The 26671-nt window shown below is 56.4% G+C and overlaps 1 protein-coding gene across 2 annotated transcripts in view; it reads right to left on the bottom strand.

Moving 5' to 3' along the window:
• The window catches only part of NIBAN2 (niban apoptosis regulator 2), a 56625-nt gene extending 35787 nt beyond the window's left edge, over window positions 1-20838 (bottom strand). The window contains exon 1 of one of the 2 annotated variants that reach the window (XM_060014119.1): window positions 20613-20838. In XM_060014119.1, coding sequence (XP_059870102.1) covers window positions 20613-20667 — 55 coding nt within the window. In that variant the 5' untranslated portion in view covers window positions 20668-20838. Of the gene's footprint in view, window positions 1-700; window positions 730-20612 lie in introns of those variants that run through there. The other variant, XM_060014120.2, reaches the window with a different exon arrangement.
• Window positions 20839-26671: the final 5833 nt, after the last annotated feature.

Genomic DNA, 26671 nt, shown 5'->3' with positions numbered 1-26671 from the left:
GGAGAACCCCAAATCCAAGCTGGGACTCGAACCCAGGCTCTCCGGCGGTGGAAACGTACCGGAGACACTCACGCGAAGCACTCTGTCAAGGCTCTCGCCGGACCCCAGAGACCAGGGCTCCTCCATCGCCGCATTCTCAGCACCCGCCACGGGGCCTGGCACACGGCCGCCCGCACACATGGCGCCAAATCAGTTTCAGGATCGCAGTCCTCCCTCCCTCCCCAATGTCCCACCTTCCCACCTCCACGCTTTCACTTGTGCTGTGCCCTCTGCCTGAAGCTCCCTTCCCCCTCTTTTCCACAGGTCAGACTCTTAGCCACACTTCAGGGCCCTACTCAGACATCATCTCCTCCATCACAATGCTTTGCAGTTTCCCATTTGCACGTAATTATAATAATAAGTGGGGCATGAGCTAATGCATGTAACATTTAGCCCAATGCCAGCCACAAAGGCAGCTCCCATCTACGTTAGCAATTATCGTCAACATTATTTCATTCAACCCTCACCCAGATTTATTGTTAAACCCATTTATAGATGAGGAAACGGAGGCTCAGAAACGTGATTTCCCCAACATCACACAGGCAAGAGCAAAACCGGGACGTGAAGCCGAGCCAGCCTCTGTTCACCACCCTACCCCAGTACCTAGAACTGTGCAAGTCAGGAGTCCCTGTTGACTCTCTGGCAACATTTCCCCACTCGCCTGGTAGCTCCCCAGGTCAGGGTGGCATCTCGGTCACGTCTGTATCCCAGGAGCTCAGCGCGGCACCAGCCTTGGGAGAGGAGAGTGGGTTTCTCACAGAGGCAGGTGTGTTCTGGGGCCAAGCTCGAGGCAAGAAGCAAGCCCGGAGCTCAGAGTGGCCTCTCTGGGCCTTAGTTTCCTCGTCTGTAAAACGGGCATAAGGTGATAGTTTCCCCCTCCCTCCTCACTCAGTGACTAGGGGTCCTCGGGAGATGTTAGCTTCTGTTGTTAACAGTCAAAGCGCCCTCAGGAGATGTTGGTTTTGCTGCTAACGAAGGGCCACGTGAGCCTTGTGAAGGTTCGTGGCTGTGATCTTAACCTTCAGCACCTGCGGAACCCCTGCCCTAGCGCGTTCCCTCATTAACGGGCCAGGCACATACGCTGAAAACAGGCCACCGGACCTGGGAAGGGCCCTCTGAGATCAAGTCCAAGCTCTCCATTGGACAGATGGGGAAACCAAGGCTGGGGGAGTGGGGAAGAGGCAGCCAGGGCCCCCCAGCCTTGTCAGTGGCCCAGCTCCTCCTGAGAGCAGCCTGGGGAGAGGAGTCTGGGGCTTCAGCACCCAGTGAGAAAAACTGCCTCTGGTCTTGGGGTTTCTGGCCTGGAACCCTCTCCCTGAGCCCACCCTCTCCGCCTGGCCATCTCCTCCCCCTGGCTTGGACGTCACCTCCTCAGGACCACCCCCGCCAGGACAGGTCCAGTGCCCCGAAGTCTCCACCACCACAGCCTTGGTGGTTTTTGCAACCACCGTGACCGTCTGTGGGGGGCAGGGGGGCGGTGGTGACACAGAGACCCAGCGCCAGGCTCACGTCTGGCCCAGACGGGTGCTCGACAAACGAGTGCTGAATAAACCACCCGCGGTGGAAGGTCACCCAGTTTCGGATGCCAAAATGGCGGCCCCGGAGGCCTGGGAGGGAGGCTGAGCAGGGTAGAGGCTAGCCGGGTCTCCCAGCACGAAGGCAGCTTTGGGGCAAGGCAGTGGGACCAGGAGGGGCCGGCCAGGATCCCTTACAAAGCTGCCTTTAAAGCTCTTCTCGGTTAGCAAATATTTAACCACGGCTCAGCGACCCAGGTCTGGTGGGAGAGCATGCTCAGAGGAAGGAGGGGGATGGAAGGGGGGGCAAAGTGGAGGCCCAGGGAAATGCCCCACCCTCCAAAGGCAGACCGCAGACCCGCACCCGCCAGGGGCTGCCCTTCCCTTACACCTCGAGGAGGCCGCCTTAGTGGGAGGAAGTCGATTCCCATCTTGACACAAACAGAAGGAAACAAAGGCCCTCTCATCCCCTCCAGCCCCTCCCTCCCCGCCTGGCAGAGCCCAGTGTCGGCTGTGGGCACCCGACAGTTGGTGGCTTGTTCTGGGAGCCCAGACCCAGGAGTGCCTGCTCTCTGGGAACACAGACCCAAGCTGGGGCAGGTGGAGAAGGGGTGCCAAGGCCCCCCTGCAGGGGGACCGGCCCACCCACACCTGCCCTGCGCCACTTCCACTCTCATTGGTCTCCAGAGGCTGGCGTCCTGCACCAGGCCCTTCCACGGCCAAGGCCACACCCCAGGCCAACAGAGCCATGCAGGATGGAAAGGAAGGACCAGCCTCCTTAGACTGCTCACCGGCTCCACTTCGCCCGTCCTCCTGCCCCAGAGAGCCCTGGCTTGGGAGCCAGACAGACACAGGACAAACCCCAGCTCCGTGGTCCGGTGCCTCACTCCGTATTCTCCTCCGTGCACTGGGGATAACCAGCTTCTCCCTCACGCCGGGCACAGAGGCGGCTGACCTGTGACGGTGATTTTGTAAACACCAACCTCCATCCCGCTCACACCCAACCCCCGTGCCTACTGACTTCTCAGCAACAACCCTCACCTGCGTGCTCTTCTTTTCTTCCTTGCCACGCCCACTGGAGATCAGTCCTCTTAGCCTGGGGCCTGGCCATCTGTCAAAACTGCCCCCAGGCCGTGGTGCCCCTCAACACACGCCTGCTCTCCGCCCACAGTGCAGAGCGCTGAGGCTGGACCGGGCGCCTAGGGCACTCTGCCACGGCACCCTCACGCTGGCGGGTGCCCACCACAGGCCCGGACCCCTGTTTGAGAACCCACCACCAACTTTCCCCGTAGCACCCAGACTAGAGGTAGACCCTGAGATCCCAGGCAGAACTACTCGCTGCCTGAGCCCCTCCTCCACGACCAGCCTGACAGCCAGCATCACCACCCAGCCCCTCCCACCAGCCACCAAGAGGTAGGGCGCTGGGGACAGCCTGAAATCCACGTCAGTCAGCTCAGGATCAACCAAAATGGGAGCTGGGGGCAGCACCAAGGACAAGCGAGGGTCTCCGGGGCTCCACCGTGCTGGCCGAGAAAGGTTTCGTGTTGCCCTCATTCATTCATTCATTCATCAACCACGGGGCACTGGGCATTCAGGAGTGAGTTAGACAAACCCACTCCCTGTTGTCTAATGAGGGAGACAGACTGTCAACAAAACCTACAATGGGGCTGGGAGCAGCAGAAGAACCCAGAGGAGGGGCAGCTAACCCCGCCTGCAGCGTCGGGGAAGGCTTCCAGAAGGAGGCGGCACCCGAGACATGAAGGGGTGCTGGCAAGGTGAAGGAGGAGGTTTGGGCAGGGAGAGCATGCCAAGCAGAAGACACAGGAAATGCACAGATTCAGACAGGCGAGAAAATATTCATCTGTTCCACAAACATCTGAGTACCTTCCTGTGTCGAGAAGGGCACTTCCACAGAACAGTGTAGTGTCAAGGTTCTAGAATTTGATCTCAGTTCAAATACTAACCCCACTGCTCACTGACCGTAGGACTCTGGACATGTGGCTTAATTCTCTCTGAACTTCAGTTTCCTGGGCCGTAAAAATGGGAGTAACAGTGGTACCCGCCCCACCGCATCGGGGTGTCATAAGGATTCAATGAAACGAGTAAAGCCACAGAGCCCAAGCAGATGGGGGCTTGTATCATCAATGATGATGCCTGAGTAACTGAAAGCAGTTCCACCTGCCCGAGTGTCAGTGGCCGGGGGATGAGTTGCCAGGTGGGCAGTGGGGTCTTTCACAAGCTCAGGGGTCCCACAGTGTGTCTACCCGTGCTACTGGCAATTTTCTGTGGTGTGTTTCGTGCCATGAAATGGGGACCAGAAAAGCGGAATCAAAGCAGCAGCTACCCGGTCGCTCTGCAGGCCATGCAGAGGACGGGAAGGCAACACGCTTGGGGTCCGGTCTTCCTGGGCCCTTGTCCCTCAGAGGTTAACTATTCAGAAAGGAGAAGTGGACGGAGAAACATCAACGAAGATTCAGAAAGCAAACACCCAACAAACCATAAGCCACCAGACCTCGGTGGACCACAGCTCCCTCCGCTCCACGGCCCTGCAGCTGGGCAAACTCCTTGTCTCTCTGAACCTGCACTTCCCACAGGTAGCCTCACAGGGTGGACAAGGCCAAGGGCGAGGCTAGATGGGAAAGTGCTTTGAACTCCACCAGGGCGGGACCACAGTGTCTTGCTTTCCTGGTATCTTGTGTTTATATCTCTCTTTTTTTTCTTGTCTTATTGAATTGACTAAGACGTCCAGATCAATGCTAATGAAAATACCTCTATGGTTTCAACATCAAGTTTGCTCAGGCTTGCTCAGTATGTGACGAATGATGCTGTAAAGGGCTGAGTACCAGGTAAGAACTGTTAAGGGGAAAAAGGGAGGAGCTAGCTCAACTCCCAAAACAAAAGAGTTGGATAATTCTCAGGAAAAGAGATGCCGTGGAAAGCCAGCCATAGCCAGACTCCGGCCGAAATGGAGCCTGTTCTCGAGTGACCCACCCACGGCAGACAGGACTCCAGAAGGGGCTTTCCATCTCAGGTGCCCAGTGGTGGGACAGGTGGCCCCTATAGAGTAGGGAGCTCCCTGTCACTGGAGGTAAACAAGCAGACGCTGGATGGCCAATTGGCAAGGAGGCTATGGAGAAGATTCTGTCCCAGGAGAGAGGTTAGCAGTAACAACACAAACAGACAGGGACTTCCCTGGAGGTCCAGTGATGGGAGACTCCACACTTCCACTGCAGGGGGCACAGGTTTGATCCCTGGTCGGGGAACCAAGATCCCGCATGCCACGAGGCTGGGCCAAAAAAAAAAAAAAAAAGATAAAACACAGACAGACCCAGCTCTGCTACTGACCATGAACTTCCCAAGCCTCAATTTCTTTATACATAAAATGGGGGTAAAAATAGCATACACCTCAAAGAGTTGTTGTGAGGACCGAATAAGAGAACGTGTGAGGAGTGTCTGGCGCTCTGCCTGACTGTCGGTAAGCGCCCGATAACGTCAGCTGCCATTCTAATAAGAATCAATCACTAGTGCCAGTTACTCTGGCCAAAGCCTAATGGAAAAAAGGCTGGGGGCCCCCCTGGTGGCGCAGCGGCTAGGAATCTGCCTGCCCATGCAGGGGACATAGGTTCGAGCCCTTGCCTGGGAAGATCCCACATGCCGCGGAGCAAATAAGCCCGTGCGCCACAACTACTGAGCCGGAGCACCTAGAGCCCGTGCTCCATAGCGGGAGAAGCCACCACAACGAGAAGCCCAGCGGGGGCTCACCCAACTAGAGAAAGCCTGTGCTCCACAACAAAGACCCAACGTAGCCAAAAATAAATAAAATAAAATAAATAAATATAAAAAAAAAAAGAAAAAAGGCTAAACACAGACACACAAATCCCGCACATTTCATTAGCCGAATGTCCTCTGACACCATCCTTTTCACTAAGTCCAAGTCAGCCTCCTTCCCAAGCTGCTGCCTCCCCCGTCCATCCCCCTGCCCATCTATCTATCTATCTTCCTATCTATCGCTCTATCCCTCCCTCCCTCCCTCCCTCCCTCTCTCTTTCTCTTTCTCTCTCTCTCTCTCTCTCTCTCTCTCTCACACACACACCTGGCTCCCTGGGTCCAGAGGGAAGTGGGGTGGGAGCAGGGAGAGGGCTCAAGGCAGGGAGGGAGCAGCAGAAGGAGACCAGCCCAGGAAGGGAGGGAGAAGGAAGATGAGCCACGATGAAAATTCACTCATGTGCTTGCTGCTGGGCCAAAAGGAAACCCAATCCCAGGCTGGAATGCCAGGGACCCTCGGCACGGAGAGGCTTCATGCAGATAGAAGATGGAAAGTTTATCCAAATAACAAGACTCCAGCGGGCTGCCCTCCTGAGCCAGCAAAGGACACAGGCCCTGCCCCACCCCGGGGTCACCAGCTGCGTGTCTCCTCGGGCTCCAGCAGGCCCAGAAGGGAGGGTACAAGGGCAAATCCCCTGGGAGGCCCTGCCAGCTTCACATTCCTTGTTCCAGGTGCCTGCATGCCCCCCACCTGTGCATCATGGGAAACTCTGCTCTCGGCCAACAGGCCCACGTTCTGTGTCTGCTTCTCCGGGGGTCAGTTGAGGGCGAGTGGGGACGGGCTCACCGTCTCCCCTGGCAGTGGTAACAGATTCCAAGCCCAGATTTCCAGGCGGTGATGCAGGGTTAAGAGTGCTGGGGCCTGGGATTTCCCTGGCGGTCCAGTGGTTAAGGCACTGCGCTGCCAACGCAGGGGGAATGGGTTCAATCCCTGGTTGGGGAACTAAGATCCCACATGCCACGTGGTGCGGCCAAAAGATTTAAAAAAAAAAAAAGCCCTGGGGCCTGAGTCCGGGCACCTGACCGTGACTGGGTGACCCTGGGCAAGTTCCTCACTCTCTCAGGCTCTCCAGCACGTCTGTCCAGTGAAGGGGCTGGACTCCATTGGGCTGGACCCTCAAGCCCTTCCTCAGACTGTGACTGTCCCTGACAGCCACACACCCCCATTCAGGGCAGAACCCCGTTAGTCATCAGCATAACTTTGCTTTCACAATTAACTGGTGTCTGTTTCCCCCACGAGGACAGGGACCCCGTCTGTCTCACTCATGACCTATCCCCAGCACCAAGCACAGCACGAGAACATAAAACCTGTCCCTGGCTGTGAGATTACACCAGAGCCCTCGACTCGGTCTCCCAGGCATCTTACGACACAGGAAAAGGCTGGGGTTTTCCAGAAAAGCCAGCTCAGGCCTGGGGACAGACCCTTCCCAGCCTGAGGCAGTGTTTGCCAGGGGCTCTCCAATCCCAGTAGAGCGCTTCCTATACAGGTGGGGCCTCACACCTGGAGCCGGCCAGGCCAGCCCAAGGTCACACCTCAGCAGCAGAAAAGGTCACTACCCCGTCAGGCAAACCGAGCTGTCACCTAAGCTCGGATCCTCAGTTTCCTCTTCTGGCAGATTCTGTCAAATGATACAGCACCTGCAAAGGGCCTGGGAAACTGGAGCTGAGCCGGGCCTGCACTTGAGCCTGGGGTGAGGTGAAGGGACGGAGGCGGGTGTGTCTGCGGGACTCTCACCTGGGGCCGGCAGGTCACCCTGCTTCTGTGTCCCCCATTAGAGGAAGATCCCAGCCCCACGGCGGGGTGGGGGACAGATGTACCAGCACTTTGAAAAACAACCACCAAAGGGTAGTTGCACACGAGGGGCACTGCGGCCATGGCCAGCAAGTACCACGGCAAAACCAATTTCTGGGCAATTCTGGTTCCCCCAGATACCTGCGCTCTCTCGGCTCTGGGGCTCTGCAGAGCTGCCCCTCTACCTATGGCTCTTCTTTCTTCATGCCTTGGGTCTCACCTAGACATCCCCTTCCCCAACAAGCCTTCCCTGACCCTCCAAGTCTGGGTCACTGCCGCTCCCTTGGCTCCCAGAGACGCCCTCGCTCCCCACCTCGGCGGATGTTCCATGCTGGGTCCTTCCTCCCAGAAAGGGGTCCTTGGGAGGATGAGGACCATGGTTGCCTCCCCATCCGGCACCCCCAGCCCCACACACAACCTGGCACTGAGCAGGCTCTCAAACAATGCTGGGATCGATGGATTAATCCCATGGAAGTGATTAAGGCTGTCCAACCGAGCACTGCCTGCAACAACGAAAAACAGAGACAACCCAAGTGCCCAGCGATAGGCGTTGGGCTGAGCAAGTTAAAAGGCAGGCTACTGCGGCCATGATGGAATATTCTGCAGCCATTCTACATGCTTCAGGGGGACGACCAGGATGCAGATGCCCACAGCCCGCTGCCGATTTTCATCTTCTTCCTGTTACTTCTCTTTACTTTCTAGTTTTTCTTTGGTATTAGATATTGCTTGTGTAATGACAACAACCATAAAAGGGGGGGCTCTGAGGAAGCTCAGAGTTGAAAGGTGCAGCCTCCAGGGCCTGAGGAGGTGACCTTTGTTGGATGCTGGCAGGTGGGAGCCATTGTGGGTCTGAGGGGGAGGTCAGAGCTCACTACCAAGACCTGACTTAATAGCATCCTGTCGCTCGAGTCCAGCCTGCCAGGGCTCCTCTGGGAGGGAAGCCCTGACCTTGGCGGGGGCGCCGGACCCCAAGGGCAGAAACTCTCAGCTCTGAGGGTTCACTTCGTGCCAGGCGCCAGGCATGGCTTCCGTCATGAAGCTCACAACACTGCGAGGCAGTTGCGCCGTCCCCACTTTACACGTGGGGAAACAGAGACACAGAGAGCTGAGGCCACAAGGCAGAGGGGGAGCCCTGAGCACTGCAGAAAGGGGGCCCCGAGCCCAGCCTTCCGCCTCACACGCCTTCAGCAGCCGACGTCCAGCTCTAAGCACCCAGCGGGCCTGCGCATCACACGGGGGCCTGGGCCACGTCCTGGCCGGAGCAGTGAGTGGGGTGTCTAAGGGCTGGAGGACTGGTGGGTCACAGACCCGCCCGGCTGGATGAGAACAGCACGCTCCTCTCGCCCCACTGTTCCCACCACGCCCACCTGCACTGCCTGGCGCAGAGAGACTCCACGCTGGAGAAGCAATCCCCCACTTCCCGGTGTGAACCCCCCGAGTCCCATCCATCCACCCACCCCCCGGCAAAATCTCTACTGACATGTTGATCCATTTCCTTCTATATTTTTTCTACACCTGCACAGACATACATACTTGCCGACGTACAGCACATCTTCACTTTCAATGGCTATGCAGTCCCCAAGGCTGGTGGTCACTGTCCTAAAAGCCAGATGACATCCCAAGCCCTGGGAGGGCCCAGCAACAGGACCCTGGCCTGTCACAGCACCCCTCCTGGACGGACCCGTTTTCCTGACCAGGAACTGAGACACCAAGAGGGGAAGGGACTTGGGCCACTTGGAGGACTCTGGGAGAGTCCCTGGGCCACCAGGAGCCCGTTTCCTCATGTGACAGGAGGGCAAATAACAGGCATCGCTGAGAGATCGGGCGGCCGAGCTCCTCCCGGGCCTGGTGCAGGGCCCACATGGGCGAGCTCTCTCGGAGCGAGGTCATTTCATCACGATGTGCCCTCTGATAATTAGTTAATTAATGGTTGGCCGGAACCACTTGTTCAGCGCATCCCTCCAGCCAAACCTTGAGCTCTACATGGGCAGGGCCTGGGCCAGCTTGGTTTGGGTGCCACGCTCACAGTGGGCGCTCAGTCAAGGTGTGCCCCTGCGCCGGATGCACAGGGAGTCAGTCGAGGTGCCAGGACCCAGGTGTCCCATCCCCAGCCTGTCACACCAGGGCTTAGTCCCAGAGGCCCAGCGCCCAGAGAGGTCGGGAGCCAGGGGGAGGGTCAGCCCACCCAAGATCAAGTCCCTGGGCCCTGCCTCTCCCAGCCTCACCCTTGGGGCTCAAGGACAAGAACAAAAGACTCAAAGCCAGTGAGTCAGACTGAGAGGAATACACGCCAGGAGAGAGGAAGCTGCGTGTGCGCGGCTGCACGCACGCCAGGCCTGTGGTCTCAGACCAAGGTGGGGGGCAAACACTCCTTCCAGACGGGCAGAGGGGAAGTCAGAACCAGCCAGGGCCGTGCCCCTGCCCACGTCTGCCCCACCCCTCCATACCCCCCAGCGCCCTCTCTGCACCCACCAGACCCTGCATCCAAATAGCTTCAGGTCCCTGTGCTGCGAGATGGAAACCTTGCAGGACATTTAATCATTCATTCACTGCTAAGGAATTAATTTAAAGTAACAAATTTTAATTATAGCTATTGATTATTGAGCATTTACTATGCCCGGCACTGTGTTAAATGTGCATAAATGTAACTGATAAACGCACATAATGCGATTTAACCTTTACATTAAAAGCATATCCCATGTAATGAGGGAAGTAGTATTGTTATCATACCCATTTTACAGCTGGTGAAACCAAGGCCTCAAGAACCACAGTAACTGTCCTGGGGCACCTGGCTAGTAGCCAGTGGAGCCAGCTCTGTCCCTCGAGGCCACACTGTCTGCCTCGTACTGCTCATATCACGGACAAGAACCTAGGACCACAGCCACATGAGGCACCTGGAGGAGGCCCCAACCCAGCCTGCCACGAGTGGGTCCAGGGAACAGCACTCCTGGCTGCAGGCTTAGTCCGTGGGTCCTGCAAGGCCTCTCGGGGCCTAGAACTTGGCCCAGAGGACCCCCAAGAGGCTCTCGCCCAAATCTTTCATTGAACCCCGGTGGAAAATGAGGCCCAGCGTGGAGGCTAGGCCGAGCTCCCCGCCACGGCACTGGACTCTCTGAAGCCACAAGGGGCACTCGGGAAGAGGGGAGGGGAGTCGCGGGGCTCTGCCCCTAATCACACAGGAAGTCTGCTGAGCCCCACCCTGGGGGGCTCCAGGCCTGACTGCGGCCCGGCCCCCAGCCTGCAGGGCAGGCCCCAGAAGCACCTCCTCTCAGATTCTGCCACAATTTCAACAGGAAAACGGGAAAGCTGAGCTGGGTGGCCTGCTACAGCCCGACTCGGAGTGGAGGTTTGTCTCCCAGGAGCAGGCAGGCCTGAGAAAGTAACACTTCTGCCCCGAGAAAGGGGCCTCACCTCTGGCCACAAAGACTCAGGTCAGCGTGAGAGAAAGGGCTCGTTGTGCTCAGCCACTCAGCCCAAATCGTGTCCCACCCCGTGCCCCCCGGCCACCCTCCTTGAGAGATGGAATCGCCCCCATTTTCGAGACGGGGGAACTGAGGTTCAGAGAGGGGAAGCCCCCTGCCCAAAGCCCCACAGTGAGCCGTGACTGTGCTGAGCAGAGCCCGGAGGGCTGCCCTCGGCCGGGCTGAGCAGTGGTCGTCCTGGGGGATCAGGCCTCTCCCCGCTCCTTTTCCTGGCAGCCTGAAATATGGCAGTGGGGGTGGAGGGGAAGGTCGCTTCGCTTTTTTTTTAATCCTCCACAACACCTAGCTGTCTGCATGTGGACAGGACTGGGCTGTCTCCTCAGACACAGGCCTGTCTGTGAGGCCAGCACAGGGCCGCTTCTCTCATAAGAGGGCTTGTTTGTTTACTCAGTTTTCAAAATTATAACCTTCACAGCCCCACCCGGGCCCATCCCTCCTTCCTGACCAGGCTTCGCTGTCTGGGGTGTCCAGGAATGGAAAGGGCCCCGGGTTCCCGTCCCAGGTCTGCAGCCTCTGAGACCCTGGGAATGTCCTTTCCTCTTTCTGGGCCTCAGTTTACTCACTTATGAAATGGAGGAGGGGATTGGTCAGATGACTGCGAAGGGTCCTTCCTGGCGAGCAGGGAGGTCTGGGCCAGAAAAGGAAAGCAGCCATGGCCCATCAGCGAGCTCCAAACTCAGGGCAAGGGGGATCTGCGGCCTGAGCAGGCCAGGCCGCGAGCAAACCTTCCATGCTAACCGCAGCCCAGCGGGGCCCAGACTCCCCAAAGCTTCAGCCCTGTTCTCTTTTCTCCCCTTCCCACTCCTCTCCAGCGAACACTTCCAAAAAAACAAACAAAAAACAAAAACAGAACTGCAAAAAAAAAAAAAAAAAACAGAACTGCAATTGTCAGCCCACTCCCCTCTGGAGGTCCCATCGCTCCTAAAATCCCTGGTGGGCAAATGACACTGCTCCCCCAAGGACTCCCCCAAGGACTCACTGCTCCCCCAAGGACTCAGCTAAATGGAACTGCCACTTACCCAGCGGGTTCCATGTGCCAGGAGCAACTGCCTCCCAGAATCTTCACATGCCCCAGAGGCAGGGATCACCTTCCCGTTTTACTGAAGGCGGAGAGTAACTTGCCCAAGGCCACGGGGCCTTTGCAGGCAGAAGCCAGTTGCCTCCTGGTCAAGGCCAGACATGCTGCCCCTTGAGTTGGGCTGACCAGATTTAAAACCAATGTGCACTTCAGAAAACATAAAGATCCACTGTCTTTGTAACACAAACCACATTGCGTTCAGCTTCATGGAAGCGTCTTGGATGGCATGAGTCCCGTGAGATCAGGGCTCGCGTCACTGCTTCATCCCCACCACCCAGCTCAGGCCCAGCACAAGACAGTTTTCAGAGTGGGCTCTTTCCCTCCACAACAAGATGGCATCACACAATAAATAATTGCTGGGGCTTCCCTGGTGGTGCAGTGATTGAGAGTCCGCCTGCCGATGCAGGGGACACGGGTTCGTGCCCCGGTCCGGGAAGATCCCACATGCCGCGGAGCGGCTGGGCCCGTGGCCCATGGCCGCTGAGCCTGCGCATCTGGAGCCTGTGCTCCACAACGGGAGAGGCCACAGCAGTGAGAGGCCCGCGTACCACAAAATAAATAAACAAATAATTGCTGGGCACCTGCTCTGTGCTTTCAACACAGCCCAAAGCCTACAGGCTCCCAAGAGGTCAGAGCCAGGAGGGTACTAGAGATTGTGTTAGTGCCCCATTGCACAGATTGGCAAAACAGGGCCAGAGAGGAAGAAGGGCTTGCCAGAGGTCGCCTGGCACCAGCCCTGAGACTCTTGCCTCCCAGGCTGCACCCATAAATGGCTCCCGGCAGGTGGGAAGGATTAGAGGCACGTAAATAAAGCACAAGAGGGTGAGTAGCTTCCTGCCCAAGGGACTCCTCTTCTAGAAGATTCTGGCTTCACAAACTTGGCTGGACACAAACAGCTCTGTCGGGCGTGGGGAGGAAGGACAGCAGCTGCGGCTGGCTTGGCCACAGATGTGTGGGTGGGAAAGTGGGGTTCGCAGTTTCCAAACCACAATTCATTTTTCCTCTGCCCCTCCTGGGTGCCTGGTTACCCACTGGAGTCCCTGGCCCTGCAGGTGGGCCCTGCACCCTGGCCCATGCCCTGCACTTTCGTTCCCCTGAGAGGAAGGACTCCCTCGGCCAGTGTCCTATCAAGGGTGATGTGCAACAGTAATGACTGGTCATCACAGGAGCCAGCACTTCCCACATCATCTCGCTGATCCCTCACAATAACCGAGCGCATCTGGGCTACCTTAGGCCCACTTTACAGATGAGGAACCCGAGGCCAGGGGAAGGGGCAGTTGAGACAAGATCTCGAAGCCGGGTCCCCAGAATCCAGGCCCGCCCTCTTTCCACTCTGCCCCTGGAAGCAAAGGTCCTCATACCAAGAGCTGCTGTGGTAGGGAGTGAGTCATCAAAGGAATGGGAGCAGGGGGAGCTAGGACCCCTGGCTACCTCAATAAAACAGCCTATGGGGGGTCCATCAATCCTGCAGGGCCAAGAACAGGCACCAGATCTTCCCAACCTCACACATCACCATCACCAAGGCCTGGTTGCTCCATCACCCCTACACACACACACACACACACACACACACACACACGTCCCCTGACTGTACCCCATCCGCACTGGTTTGGGCCCCTCTCACCACGGGGCTCCCCTCTCACCCACCCTCCTAGGCCTCCCCAGGACACTCAGGACAAAGTCCCCTCTTCTCTAGGGCCAGCCTATGTGGCTCTCTCCTCTTCACCCCATCCCCCCCCCCCAGCCACTGGGCCAGTTCCCCTCTCACACTTTCCTGGTGAAGATCCCCCCTCCCGCCCCCCGCCTCGAGAACACTCCTCACCCTGAAGAGGGACAGCCAGCCAGGCAGCGCCACATGGCAGGGGCTGCGTCAGAGTTCGGGTATCAGTGTGTCCCTGGTGTCTAGCACAGTGCCTGGCACACAGTAGGAGCTCAGTAACCACTGACTGAATGAATAAAAGGATGACCAAGTGTGTCTGGGGCAAGAGCTCATCACATGCCTGTGGGCTCTCACAGGCATGCAGATGGCGACCCTCTCCCTCAACTTCTTACATCCAAACCCACCCAGCCCTGCCTTTAGAAGGTACCTAAGACCACTAGGAAAAGGTTTTCAGAGACAGAGAACTCCCATAAGTAGATACTGGTCTTAGGGGGTCACAGATGGGAAGAAAAGGCACGGAGAGGCATAGCCATTGGTTCAGAGTCACACAGCAAAAAGTCAACAGGACCAGGCTCGAGACCCAGATCAAGCAAATAATTCTGGACACGTGGCCAGGCAAGGGGGGGTGTGTTCCTATCTGTCTTTTGCCCCTTCATTCCTGGGCCCTGCCCAACATCGGACACAGAGTAGGTAATGCCGTTGACTGACTCTCCTGTGTGACCACAGCCCGTCTCACCACCCTCCAGGTGCCTGCTGACCGCTGCAGATGTCCAGGGCCACAGGCTGGTGCTCCTCAACCTGGGGCATGCCAACTTCCTGGAACACATGGCAGGGGTCTGGGTGCCTGAGGCTACAGGACAGACCTGGCCCATCTCCCTCCAGGTGGTGTCCTGGAGCTACCACGCGCTGTGCTCTCACCACTCACCAGCCCCGTGCTGCACCGCGCAGGGGCTGTCACTCCTGATTCTACGCCCTGAGAAGCCAGCACTCTCATCCTCTTTAACGGAAGGAAGACACTGAGGCTCAGAGAGGGTGGCCAACCTGTCCTCAAACACCGTCGAGTGGCAAAGCTCGGACTCACACCCAAGCAGTCTGAGCGCACAGCCTCGCCCAGACCTCTGGACTCCCTGCTTCCTTCTAACTTACCATCCACTGTGTCACCAGGCTGGTCCCTTCACCTCTGTGGGCCAGAGGTAGCACATCTCCAAACCGAGATGGTTCCCAGGGGTGGAACCAGCTGCCCTGGAGAGATGGGCACTTCCTGTTCTTCCAGTTTTAAAATCTGGGAGATCAGAAGATTGCAGTGTTCCATGACTCAGGCCCTAAGATTCTATCAGAAGAGGGGCATGGCTCTGCTCCACCCTCGAGGGTTTTAAACTTAGGCATCTGCCTTCATGTTTCCTTCAAACTCTGCCCAGCACCTTCGACAGAAAACCCTTCTTCCTCAGGGAGGGAAGTCGGTGGGGGTGGGGCAGGGGAAGGAAAAGCAGCTCAGGAATTTCTGTGACCGACCGCAGGAGGATGCTACGAGGAGACCGGGGCTGGAGTGAGTCACGAGCTCTGCCTGCGGAGGAGGACGGGGCGCCGGCAGGAGGGCAGGACTGGCCAAAGGCAGACTTGAGTCCAGCCGAGTAAAGACGGGAGGACAGATGTGTGCAACCCAGTCTCTGACACATGCCGCTCTTCCCACTCGGCCCCTGCCACTAACCTGCTCGGCCCCCGCACCCCTAACCACTGGCCTGTAAAATGCTGGGGAGGGAGGCGGAGGGTGCAGATGCAGAGAAACAAAGGAAGGCTTGGCACAGAGTAAGTGCTCCGTTAAGCGATGGCTAATCTTACAGGTTCAGAGCCGGGAGCAGTGCAGTCCATCAACTACCATCCTCAGGCAGGAGACAAATCAGTGGACTCCCTGCAGGCTGCAGGCTGGGGAAGCGGCAGGACCTACGTGGTCACACCCAGACGCCACGGGCATCAGTCCGTGTCCCCAGCTCACCGGCAGCTCCTTTGAGCAGGCTCCCAAAGAAAGATGCTCAGAGGTGTCCGGGCCTCCCAGGACGGGCCTTCCTTGAAATGCCCAGGTTGGTGGAAGTAGGCTGGGGGGTGGGGAGGGGGCGTAGGGCAAGAGGATGAGTCTGTCTTCAGCAGGGAAGCTGACGAGAGCGGGAAAGGAAACAAACACAGTGACTCAGTTTGCCCCTGAAAACCACCTCTTTGGTCACAGTGGAGCATGGCAACGTCCTACATTAGGGGAAAGGCTAAGAAAAATGTCTGCATGGACGGCCTCAGGTGGAACAGATGTAGCTTTGGAGGACGCTTCCAGGGAGGGTCTGATGACCTGGGAGCGGTGTTTACTATGAATCGTTTAGTGCAAGGAGCGAGGCACAAACTGAGTCATGGCCTCAGCGACGTGTAAAACACAGAAGGGAAATACCACGAAAGAATAAAGTTATTGCAGGATGGTGGTGAGTGACTCCTAACCCTCGCTCCTCAGGTGGCAGGAAGGGAGGCCCATGGCCCAGTTTGGGTTTAGAAAGGTCTCTTTGGCAGCGTGTGTGGGAAGGATGGAGGGGTGAGATGGGAGGCAGCTCTGAGCAGGCGAGGCCGGCGCTCAGGCCCCAGCGGTGGGAAAGGAACAGACAAGTGGAGGCTGGATGGAGGGGGAGGGCAGGGTCAACGCCAACAAAAGCACGTTATGTAAGACGACACAAGAGCAGGGCAGAATCCCCAGACGCTTTACCCCCAGGGGCTGACCCAGACCTTGGCTAAGGGCAGCAGCGAAGGGGGTGGTGGTGGAGCACTGCTTCCGGCCAGCCTGGGCTCCCTGAAAAGCCCACGGCTGCATCCAGGAAGCCACGCACCTGGGTGGGGGGGTGGCCAAAGGCAGACCCTCCACCCCTAAACTCCTGGGACCTTCAACCACTGCCCGAATGAGGAAAGGCAGTTTTTTAAAATCAACTTGGAGGAAAGATATTAATTATTCTGTTCAATAAATTAAAAAGATACCCCCTTTTTCATATCTGATTGTCAAAAGGGGTGATAATACTTGGTACTGAAGTACCACATGCTGTCAGGAGGGAGTGTCAAATGTTTACAGCCTTTTCAGAGGCTCTGTGTCAACACATCAAAACGTGACCCAGGAGTTCCATTTTGAGGCCGCTCTGACACCGGAACCTGGTGCAGGATATGTGCAAGGAGGTTCAGGCAGCACCGTGATTACTAGCAAAACACTGGAAACAACCCAACGTCGGTTAACAGGGGTCTGGGTAAATAAACCTTGCCACGCACAGAAAGAAACACCCACAGAAGAAGGCAGACTCACGTGTTCTGACATGGAAGGGTATCTACAATATACTGAGTGAAACAAGTCAAACCACAGAAACATATAATTGCACCTCTTTTTATAAACAGAGTTAAATGTATATGTACACAGATGGGCGTTTGGAAACAGTGACACACCAATCTTGAGGGATTTCTTCTGGGCAGTGGGATTGAAGGGAGGGAAGATGGAAGAGCTCTGCTTTTTTCATTTTCCACTCCCACATTGCTTGCGTGTGTGTTACTTTTGCAATCAGACGACATTAGCAGTGTTGCCTAGAGTTGGGAAGGACTGAGGGGGAAGCGGGGGGTGACTACTAATGGGTGGAGAGTTTCTCTGATGGGTGACGTAATGTTCTAAAATCGATTGTGGGGAAGGTTGCACAACTGTGTGAATATACAAAAAAACCATTGAATGGTAACACTTTAAGTGGGTGAATTGGCTGGCAGGTGAATTGCATTTCAATAAAGCTGGTATTTAAAAAAAGAATTAGCAAGGGGAAAGGTGAGGCCGGCAGAAGGGAGGAGCACAGGCCCTGGCAAACTTCTGTGCTAGCGCTCTCGGGTAATAAACCTTAAGGGCACTGTGTGTATGTGTGTGTGCCGGGGGGGGGGCGGTTCCTTGGCCCCCACAATTTCATCTTGATCAACAGAATTTCTGGAGCAATGATTCAGTCTTTCAAGTCCGTCCTTGAGGCAGAGCCCCCATCCCCCTGACCCACACCAAGCAGGGCCAGGTTTCCTGCTAAGGGCACGGCACCCAGCCCCTACTTGCATACCTCGAGCAACAGTGAGCTCACTCCCTCACCTGCTCCATCTTGGTTTACGTGGCTCAGACCATATGCAAAGAACCCCTCTTACAGCACTGATAGAAGCCAGTGGACGCTTCCACTCTTGTTCTTGTCCTGGCCTCTGTGCCAGGTAGAAGGTGTGAGTTGGCCTAACCCTACCCCCCACCTCTCCACGTCTTAGTTCTTTCCTTGTCATATGGGTCCTCCCCTCACTGCTCTCTGGACCCACTCCAGATAGCCCACAGCCATCTCACACATATGCCAACACAGAAGGTAATCAAGGTTTCTAAAAACCCAGGTGGATTCTTGCATCCCAGCATCAACCCTGACCCCAGGGACTGGACAAACCTCAGAGAAACAGGACCTAAACCACAGCTACAGTTGCTTGCTTCAAACTCCAAACACCTGGCCACTCTCAAGAACAGAGAGTAAAGAACAATCTCAATAATAATGGCAGTTGTTTGCTAAGTACTTACTATGCCCCAAGCACTGGGCCAGGTTTCATTATTCCCATTCTACAGATAAGAACACTTGAGATTCAGATGCTGGCCCAAGGTCATGCCAGTTAACTTGCTGTGGAGTCAGTGTTGGGACCTTGAGGGGCTCAAATCTGAGGAGATTTGTGGGGAAACTTTGGGATGGTTAGGCCCTCAGAGCTGGAAGGGACTATGGCCCACAGGGAAGACACCCTTTCAGTCACAGTGAGAAACAGACTGAAGAGAGTTAAGTAAGCGGCTGCCTTAGGTTACGCAGGCCTCCTGGCTCCCAGGCCAGGGTTCTTCCTCCACACAAACTCCCTCATGAAAGAAGGAAGAGAATCATCCTGCCACTAGCCCCACGGGGCCGCTGGTGTGAGAACAAGCCCCTGCTTGCCGGGAGCTTTGAAATCTCAGGATGAAAGACGCCGTGATGGCAAAGCAGCGCCGTGGCAGGAGCGCGCCTGACCCCTGCCAGGACTTGCAGGCTGGCACTCACCTGCTCACCTCCTCAAGGCGGGTGCAAATCCCGGGAAGCCACTGGCCAAGCCACAGAACCCAACCAGGAACAGGCCTCGGAGCTCAGAGCACAGCTGACTTCGCTGTGGGGCGGCCCTGGGTCCCGGGGTCGGAAGGGCTCTGGAATTTTAATTGTCCTGCGGGCAAGTGCTCGCTGCGCTGGCTGCTCCGTGGGTGGGGTGAGGACAATGCGAGGATCGCTGAGGGGGCAAAGCACGCCCCCATTCCCCACAACAGAGATATCCAAGGCAGCTCCCTCCCGCGGGAGGGGCTGGAGGCTCGCTGGTTTCCTCCCCTCCCACTCGGCACTGCAGGAGCCCCCTCAGGTGAGTCTGGACCAGGAATTTGAGGCATTTAAGGAGGGTTATTAATAGCACTGAAGTGTTGAGAAGAAAGAGGCCAGCAGGCTCTGAGTGCGCACAGCCCTCTTCCACCAACTTGGCATCCACAAAACAAACCCAGCCCTGTCCAGGAGAGGACACTTCACCTTCTGTGGCCTCAGTCTCCTCTCCTGTGAAGTGGCAGTTCTCAGCCCAGGAGGTGGGAAGAGGGGGAGAGCCGGAGCTGGGTGTGGAGGGAGGAGAAACCCCACCAAAGAAGGCGCAGCACACCCCAACCAGGCCGGGTGAGGGGCCCCAACAGGAGGTCGTGAATGGATGGACTGTTACAGAGGCCCAGGAGGCTGCCACCAACAGGGAGGGGACAGGAAGACTCCGCCTAGGCCTTCCTCCTCCCAGAGTCCAGGCCTGTCCTACAAGCAAGTATTCCAGGACTTAACCCCCTGCTGGTCTGACGCTGGAGAGGGTCTGACTCATTTCTTCATCACCCTCACCACTGGCCCCGGGCCCAGGCCTGGCACAAAGGGGAATTTCAGGTCGTGAGCCCAGAACCACAGTCACAGGACAAACCTTTGTGCCCAGCTGGGGTGGGAACCCGGCGTTAAGGGACCCCTGGTTTCTGTTCTCCAGGGGTCTGAGTGGCAGAACTCAGCTTCTGAAACTCTAGAGAACTGCAGGACACATCATGATAAGTGTAGGCGGACACTGTGCTCTGGGTCCACCAGACAGAGAAAGGCAGATTCAACCAAGAGGAACGGCCTCCTCTTTCCATAGGCTTCCCCCTCCATCCTACATGGACCAGCACCCCATGCACTGGGGTCTCCTCTATGCCAGGCTGTGCTAAGCAAGCTATGTGAATTAGCTCACTTAAGTCTATTAATAAGGAAGAAATCATTCACCCCATTTCGAAGAGAAGAAAACTGTGAGGGGCCAGGACATTAGGAGACTTGTCCAAGATCTCATGGCTGGGAAACAGATGCTGGGGTTCCACCCAGGCAGCCTCACGCAGAACTGAGTTTCCCAGGCAGCCAGAGGGTCTCACCCTCTCTCTCCACTCTCTGAGTTTTGGGGAGGAGGAACCCAGGACCCTGCTGCAGTCCCTGGGCTTCCCCAGGGAGGGGGGAGGGCGCAGCTGCCCTTCTGAGAAGTGGCCACTGTGCAGAGACGGCTGAAGGAGGGGGCTGAGGAGGCTGGGCTCCGGCCCTGACCAGCCCCCTAAACAAGCTGGCAGCAGAAGCACCCTGCTGTGCCGGAGTCCGAGGACAGGGATTCTGACCCACCGCTCCTGTGTATCCCATTTATCCTAAGCCCACTCCCCAGGCTCAGTCTCAGGCCTTGATGGGCCAATCCCCTAGAAGCCTCGGCCACGTGTACTGGGGCTGGGGCCAGGGCGAGTGGGGGACTGGGACAGCTAGGGAAGGTCAGGACACGCTGGCCGAGTGGGCCTGGACCGCTTCCGGGCGGGGATACCCAAGGTTAAGGGGAGGCTGCGACCCCTCCCATAGTTCGACTGCGGTAGTGTGTTGGTGGATCCGACGAGACCCGGCTCCAAGGGGTGGGTGGGAGTTCGAGTCCCCCCGGGAGGGGGAAGGGCGGCCTCAGAAGGGGCCGGGAAGGGGCGCTCAGACGTACAAGAAACAAGCTTGGACAACAGTCTTGGTCCCCCAGCCACTCCCGCCCTGCCCGGGGCCTGACTCTCCCGAGACCCCAGCAGGCTGGCCGGGATGGGGGCGTGGCCGGGGGCTCCCCGCCGGACCCCCTGCGCGCGCTGCGCGGGACTCACCTGCGATGTGCTGGCGCCTGGCGTCGTCCAGGTGCGTGGACAGCACGTCCCCCATGGTGAGTAAAAGCCGCGGCCCGATCCGGCCGCCGCCTGCCGCTGCCCGCGCTGCTCAGACGGGCGCCACTGGCGCCATGGAGCCGACCAGCCCTGCTCCCGCCGCTCCTGCCGCCCCTGGCTGCGGCCTCGCCCGGCTCGCGCTTCGGCTCTAGCAGCGTCAGTCCGCGGACCGCCTCCGCCTCGCGCCCCAGCCCGTGGCCCAGCAGCCCTACCGCGCCCGCCCCGCCCCGCCAGGCCACGCCCCCGGAGCTGAGCCCCGCCCCCTCATCGGTGGCTGGCAGGCTGGCGGGCTGGAGGGCTGGCGGGCTGGCTGGCGGGCGGGGCAGGGGGCCGGGGATGCCGGGACCGCCCGCAAGACGGAAACAAAGAGAAGGTCGGAGAAAGGGAGAGCGAGGAGAGACGCAGAGGGAGGCGCACCGGACCGTGATCAAAACGAAGAAAGAGATGGGGCTGGTGGGGGCATCGGAAAGAACGGGAGTGTCTGGGGGGGCTCCAGCCTGAGTGTCACCCCCTCCCCGACCCGCTTGGGAAGAGAATCTCGCCGAGGAGGACGTAGGGGACCGGTAGGCGACGCCTAGGCGCACTCCTCCCGCCCCTGCTCCCCTGCCCCCAGCCCCGCCCGCCGCCGCCAGCCCTCAGGAAGTTCCCTGGCCTTGATCCGACCTGCCCCAGAAGGTGTGCCCTCCTGTCTTGCACAATAGTGCAGGGAAAAGGGAGGTGGCAGGCAAGGCTCCGGCCCAAAGGCACCCCTGGTCCCGGTGCCAGGCGGACATTCTTCAGGCTCGGCATATGGGTACTTCAGTTGGGAAGTGGTTTGTGAGACAGGGCAAGTCAGAAATAGAAAAAAAAAAGTACTTTACAGTTTGTAAAAGACTCAGATTCAAAACCCACGGACCAGCATGGACTTTGGGTACCGGGCCTGCGGGGCTGGGCATTGATTGGGTCACGTGTAGCAGGGGAATGTGTTTCAATTCTACCCACACTATCCCCCAAGCCGGTAGGGGAGACAGGTTAACCCCTGGGATCCCCAAATCATGGACTGGGGTAGCAGAGGTCATCCTTTGGCCGCTGATGCTCAGACCTCCTGTACTGCATAGCAAGAGTGACCCAGTTTCTGCTTGCTTACTCCAGTGACTCAGTACTTAACTTGTCAGCGTGCCCCACCCTGTAATTGGACAGCTCTTATTGTAAGTGTGACATAGGCAGAAAATGATGGTAATAAAAATTAACTTTACTGAGCACGGGTGCTTCAGTCCTGTCAACGCCACAGAAGGTAAGTTTGAAGTTGACTAATGTGATCCAGGCCAGTGGCCTGTTAGGAACCGGGCCACACAGCAGGACGTGAGGGGCGGGGGAGCGAACGAAGCTTCATCTGCTGCTCCCCGTCACTCGCATTACTTCCTGAACCATCACTGCCATTACCACCTGAACCATCGCACCACCCTGCCAAGTCCGTGGAAAAATTGTCTTCCATGAAACCGGTCCCCGGTGCCAAAAATGTTGGGGACCGCTGATCTAGGCACTGTTCATGTGTTCAGTGATACATGCCTGCTCGCTAGGCCCTCTGCAAGACGCTGGGGATGAAAAGAGAGGATGCAAGTTGTCCTACCTGCTCTGGGACCCAGGACAAGTGGCATTATTGTGAACCTCAGTTTCCTCATCCGTCAACTGAGGATAATGATGCTTTGTTGTGAGGATTAAATGAGATAGCAGAGTGATTAGCACAGCACCTGGCACACGATGGGTCATCTCAGTAGACAGAACCCACCATTCTACTATTCATTACAGTCCCTGCCCTCGAGAGCATAGAGAAACTGGAGGAAGGAACAGAACATTCTGTCTTGAGGAAAATCACAGAAGGAGTAGTGCCAGAACTACAAGTTGGAAAAACCAGAATTTTGACAGCAGATACTGAGGAACAGCATTCCAGGGAGTGGGGAAAGCACAGGCAGAGGCACAGGCTTTGAAGAGCAGAATGTGTTCACGCAGCAGAGAACTATCAGGTGGAGTTGAAGTCCAGCTGGCAGAGATTATTAGTTTCCTTCTACAGACAGAAACTGAGGCCCAGAGAGGGAAAGTGACTTGCCAAGGTCACACAGCAAGGTGGAGGCAGAACCCAGCCAGAGGCCAAGTCAGCTGACACCCAGCGTCTGGTTCTCTTTGAGCCACCAGTGGTGCCGCTAACCTTATTTCCTTTTTCCCATGGCCCAAACTATAGGGACTGGAAAGGCCTGCTCTGCTCTGGGAGGTGGGTAGATGGAGGTAGCTGACATCTGAACACCGCAGGGCATCGCCTCAGCTGGCCTGGAGGCCTGGGCCATTTGGGGTAGAGGTGGGGCCACAAGCGAGCCTTTTGCCAGGCTCCCTGGTGCACACAGGCCTGTGAGCCTGGAGCACCCACACACTTCCCAGCGTGCCAGGCCCCTAGCCCAGAGGGCTCTCCCTCTTGGCTTTGAAGACCCTCTGTCACATGTCACCACCTAGCCTTTCTGAGCACCCATGGCCTCACATGTGAGACAAACAAGATCATAGTAGTGGAAAGGCATTGTAAACATGTGAATAGCTCTCCCCAGACCTTAGGGCCAGTCCTCTCTAATTCAAGATTAGTTCAATTCACACACATAAAAATGTAGCAGGGTAGAGGGGAATTGACCGCAAAAAAACTCAGGGCCAAAATTTTGAAATGAATGGAAATGGTCTTTGCCTTGACGGTTACACAGGTGTACATATTTGTCAAAACTCATCAAACTATACAACTTAAAGGGGGTGCATTTGATTGTATGTAAATTCTACTTCAATAAAGTTGATTTAAAAATGAAAAACGGGGGCTTCCCTGGTGGCACAGTGGTTGAGAATCTGCCTGCCAATGCAGGGGACATGGGTTCGAGCCCTGGTCTGGGAAGATCCCACATGCCGCGGAGCAACTAGGCCCGTGAGCCACAATTACTGAGCCTGCGCGTCTGGAGCTTGTGCTCCACAAGAGAGGCCGCGAGGCCGCGATAGTGAGAGGCCCGCGCACGGCGATGAAGAGTGGACCCTGCTTGCCACAACTAGGGAAAGCCCTCGCACAGAAACGAAGACCCAACACAGCCAAAAATAAATAAATTAATTAATAAACTCCTACCCCCAACATCTTCTTTAAAAAAAAAAAGAAAGAAAAACAGGGACTTCCCTGGTGATGCAGTGGTTGGGAGTCCGCCTGCCAATGCAGGGGACATGGGTACAAGCCCTGGTCCAGGAAGGTCCCACATGCCACAGAGCAACTAAGCCCGTGCACCACAACTACTGAAGCCCGCGCGCCTAGAGCCCGTGCTCCACAACAGGAGAAGCCTGCGCACCGCACCGAAGAGTAGCCCCCGCTCGCTGCAACTAGAGAAAGCCCGCACACAGCAACAAAGACCCAACGCAGCCAAAACATAAATAAATAAAATTTTTTAAAAATAATAAAAACATAAAAATGAAAAACGGAGTTCCCTGGTGCCCTAGTGGTTAGGATTCCGGGCTTTCACTGCCTGTGGCCCTGGTCGAGGAACTGAGATCCCGCAAGCCGCACAGCAGGGCCAAAAAAATTAAATAAATTTTAAAAATAAAAATGAAAAACAAATATACGGAGCACCTGCTACGTCAGGCGCTATTGTAGGTGTTGGGGGTACATCAGTAAACAAGATAGTTAAGATCCCTGTGCTCACAGAGCTGGAGGGAGAAAGATAATAAACAAATAAGATGGCTTCAGGGAGTGCTAAGCATTAAGATGATATAATAGGACCAGGGGATGGAGTGACAGGTGTGGGGGGTGCCACCTAGGAAGGTGATCTGGGAGGGCCTCTCGGAGGAGGTGACACTTTGAGACCTGATTGGCAAGAAGTCTGCTCCGTGAAGACCCAGGTATAGCTACCATTTATGGAGTGGGTACCACATCCAGGTATCACACCAGACGTTCCCCACCTCATCTCACAGGGTCCTCGCAACTACTTTGTTGGAAGAATCGCCAACTGTGAGGATTTTTAAAAGATGGTATTCCATTGTATGCACTTAGCAATCCTTATTTAAACACTAGATAGATAGGTGGGCATGGAGAGGTCATGCCAGGTAAAGGTGACAGTGTGAGAAAAGGCAAGGGTGACGAGTCCTTATGGGCCCCAGGGCCTGAGGGCTATTCCCAGACTCCTGCAGGGAAGAAGAGAGAGGGTCCTCTGCCGTGGATGGGTGGGACGAGATGGGAGTCTCCCCAAGCATCCAGAACATGGGGTTTTTAACTTTATTCTGGGAAGATCGTAAAATTCTTTAACAGTTCTCAACTCGGGGCTTCCCTGGTGGAGCAGTGGTTGAGAGTCCACCTGCCTATGCAGGGGACATGGGTTCGTGCCCCGGTCCGGGAAGATCCCACATGCCGCAGAGCGGCTGGGTCCGTGAGCCATGGCCGCTGAGCCTGCGCGTCCGGAGCCTGTGCTCCGCAACGGGAGAGGCCACAACAGTGAGAGGCCCGCATACCGCAAAAAAAAAAAAAAAAAGTTCTCAACTCTCCACTATAAGGTAATAAATCAGACCAGGCCAGTTATGATCTTTGGGTGGGGGAAGAATTATTTCTTTTTTAAAGGAAAGAAAAATGATTATAGTCATCAGCACCATATGAGGAAGAGGAAAGGGTCCCAGGAAGTTAGACATCAGGAGAGTTTCTCAACTCTAAAAGGTTGGGAACACCCGCCCTTACACTTGAGGCTGTTTCAGTGTTCAGTTTTTAGTTTTGAATAAAGGATCTTTTCATACATTCTTTGGCTATTTGTGGGTGGTTATTATTATTCATATCCTCTGCTTTTCTATTGGAAGGTCTATCTTTTTTCTTATTAACTTTTAAGAGCTCTTTCTATAGGAAGGATTTCTCAACTCTGCAAGGCAGGGGCAGGTTGTGGGGGGGGGCGGTGTCTCTGCTCTTTTTCTAGGGCTCTGGGTGCCATCTCTATCCACCAGGCTCTCCCACACCCTTTCTTTGGCCCAGGCCCCAGAGCCTGGTGGAAGATAACAGGCATGTGGACAAAGGATAGGAATGGTCCAGATCTGGAGCAGAGAGGGAAAGTTCCCCCCCACCCCACCCCCACCCCGGCCAACATGCTGGGCCTGCCTCCCCCCCCCACGCCGCCCCCACCCCCCACAACCCCCACCCCCACCCCCCGCCAGGCCAAGGATGCCACCTACAGACCCTGATTCATCAGTCCTTCAGGAAGTGGCTTCCGCCAAGCTGCCTCCCTGCAGGGCTGCCCCACCCCATCCCATCCTAAAGCACATTTAGAAACAAGAACCCAAAGGTGAAGAATAAGAATACTTTGCTTTGAAAGGGAGAGTCCAGAAGATCAGAGCCAGAGTTTGGACAAAGGCCTGGAGAAGGGAAGGGATTTGCCCCAGAACATATAGCTGGGCCCAGGCCAGGCTCCTTCCTGGTCTTGTAAGAAGGGGGAGGTCCCTTCCTTGCCCTGTTAGTCCCTCTCCCTCCCAGCTGGCTCTGAGCCCCAACTCTTCCCTCCCCACAAACCTGTCGGACCTGAAATAGCCCAGGAGAAAAAAAAACAAACACCTCTGGTAAACAACAGGGAGTGTGAGTGAATCAGGATCTTGTTTTTAAGGAATATCATGTGTCCACCACTGTTTATCCAGTTGGCATGGCCCGTTGTTCGTTGTTCGGAAGGGACCCTGGCACCCCGCCCAGACCTCCCCTCTTTATTAACTGTTGGGTGATGGAAGGAGATGCAGCTCGCAGTCCGTTCCATCTGTCACCTGGCCTCCGGCAGCTAAAGTCCTTTCTTGCTCCTCTGGTGGTCAGCTCCTCCGCCACACCCAAGTCCAGGCCCCCATGACTACCAACCTGGTTGAATGCCCAGCCCTTTCGGCCTCCTTGCCTCCACCCTCCCATTTGTTCCTTGCTGGGCAGCTAGCTGGATTCGAAAACACAAAGATGACCATGCCATTCCCCTGCTTCAGACCTTTTGTGTCTGGGACTTCCCTGGCGG

The sequence above is a fragment of the Delphinus delphis genome, chromosome 6 (assembly GCF_949987515.2).
Source record: "Delphinus delphis chromosome 6, mDelDel1.2, whole genome shotgun sequence".
Classification (NCBI taxonomy): domain Eukaryota; kingdom Metazoa; phylum Chordata; class Mammalia; order Artiodactyla; family Delphinidae; genus Delphinus; species Delphinus delphis.
Note: the sequence above shows the minus strand (reverse complement) of the source record. Positions and strands in the feature narration are given on the sequence as shown.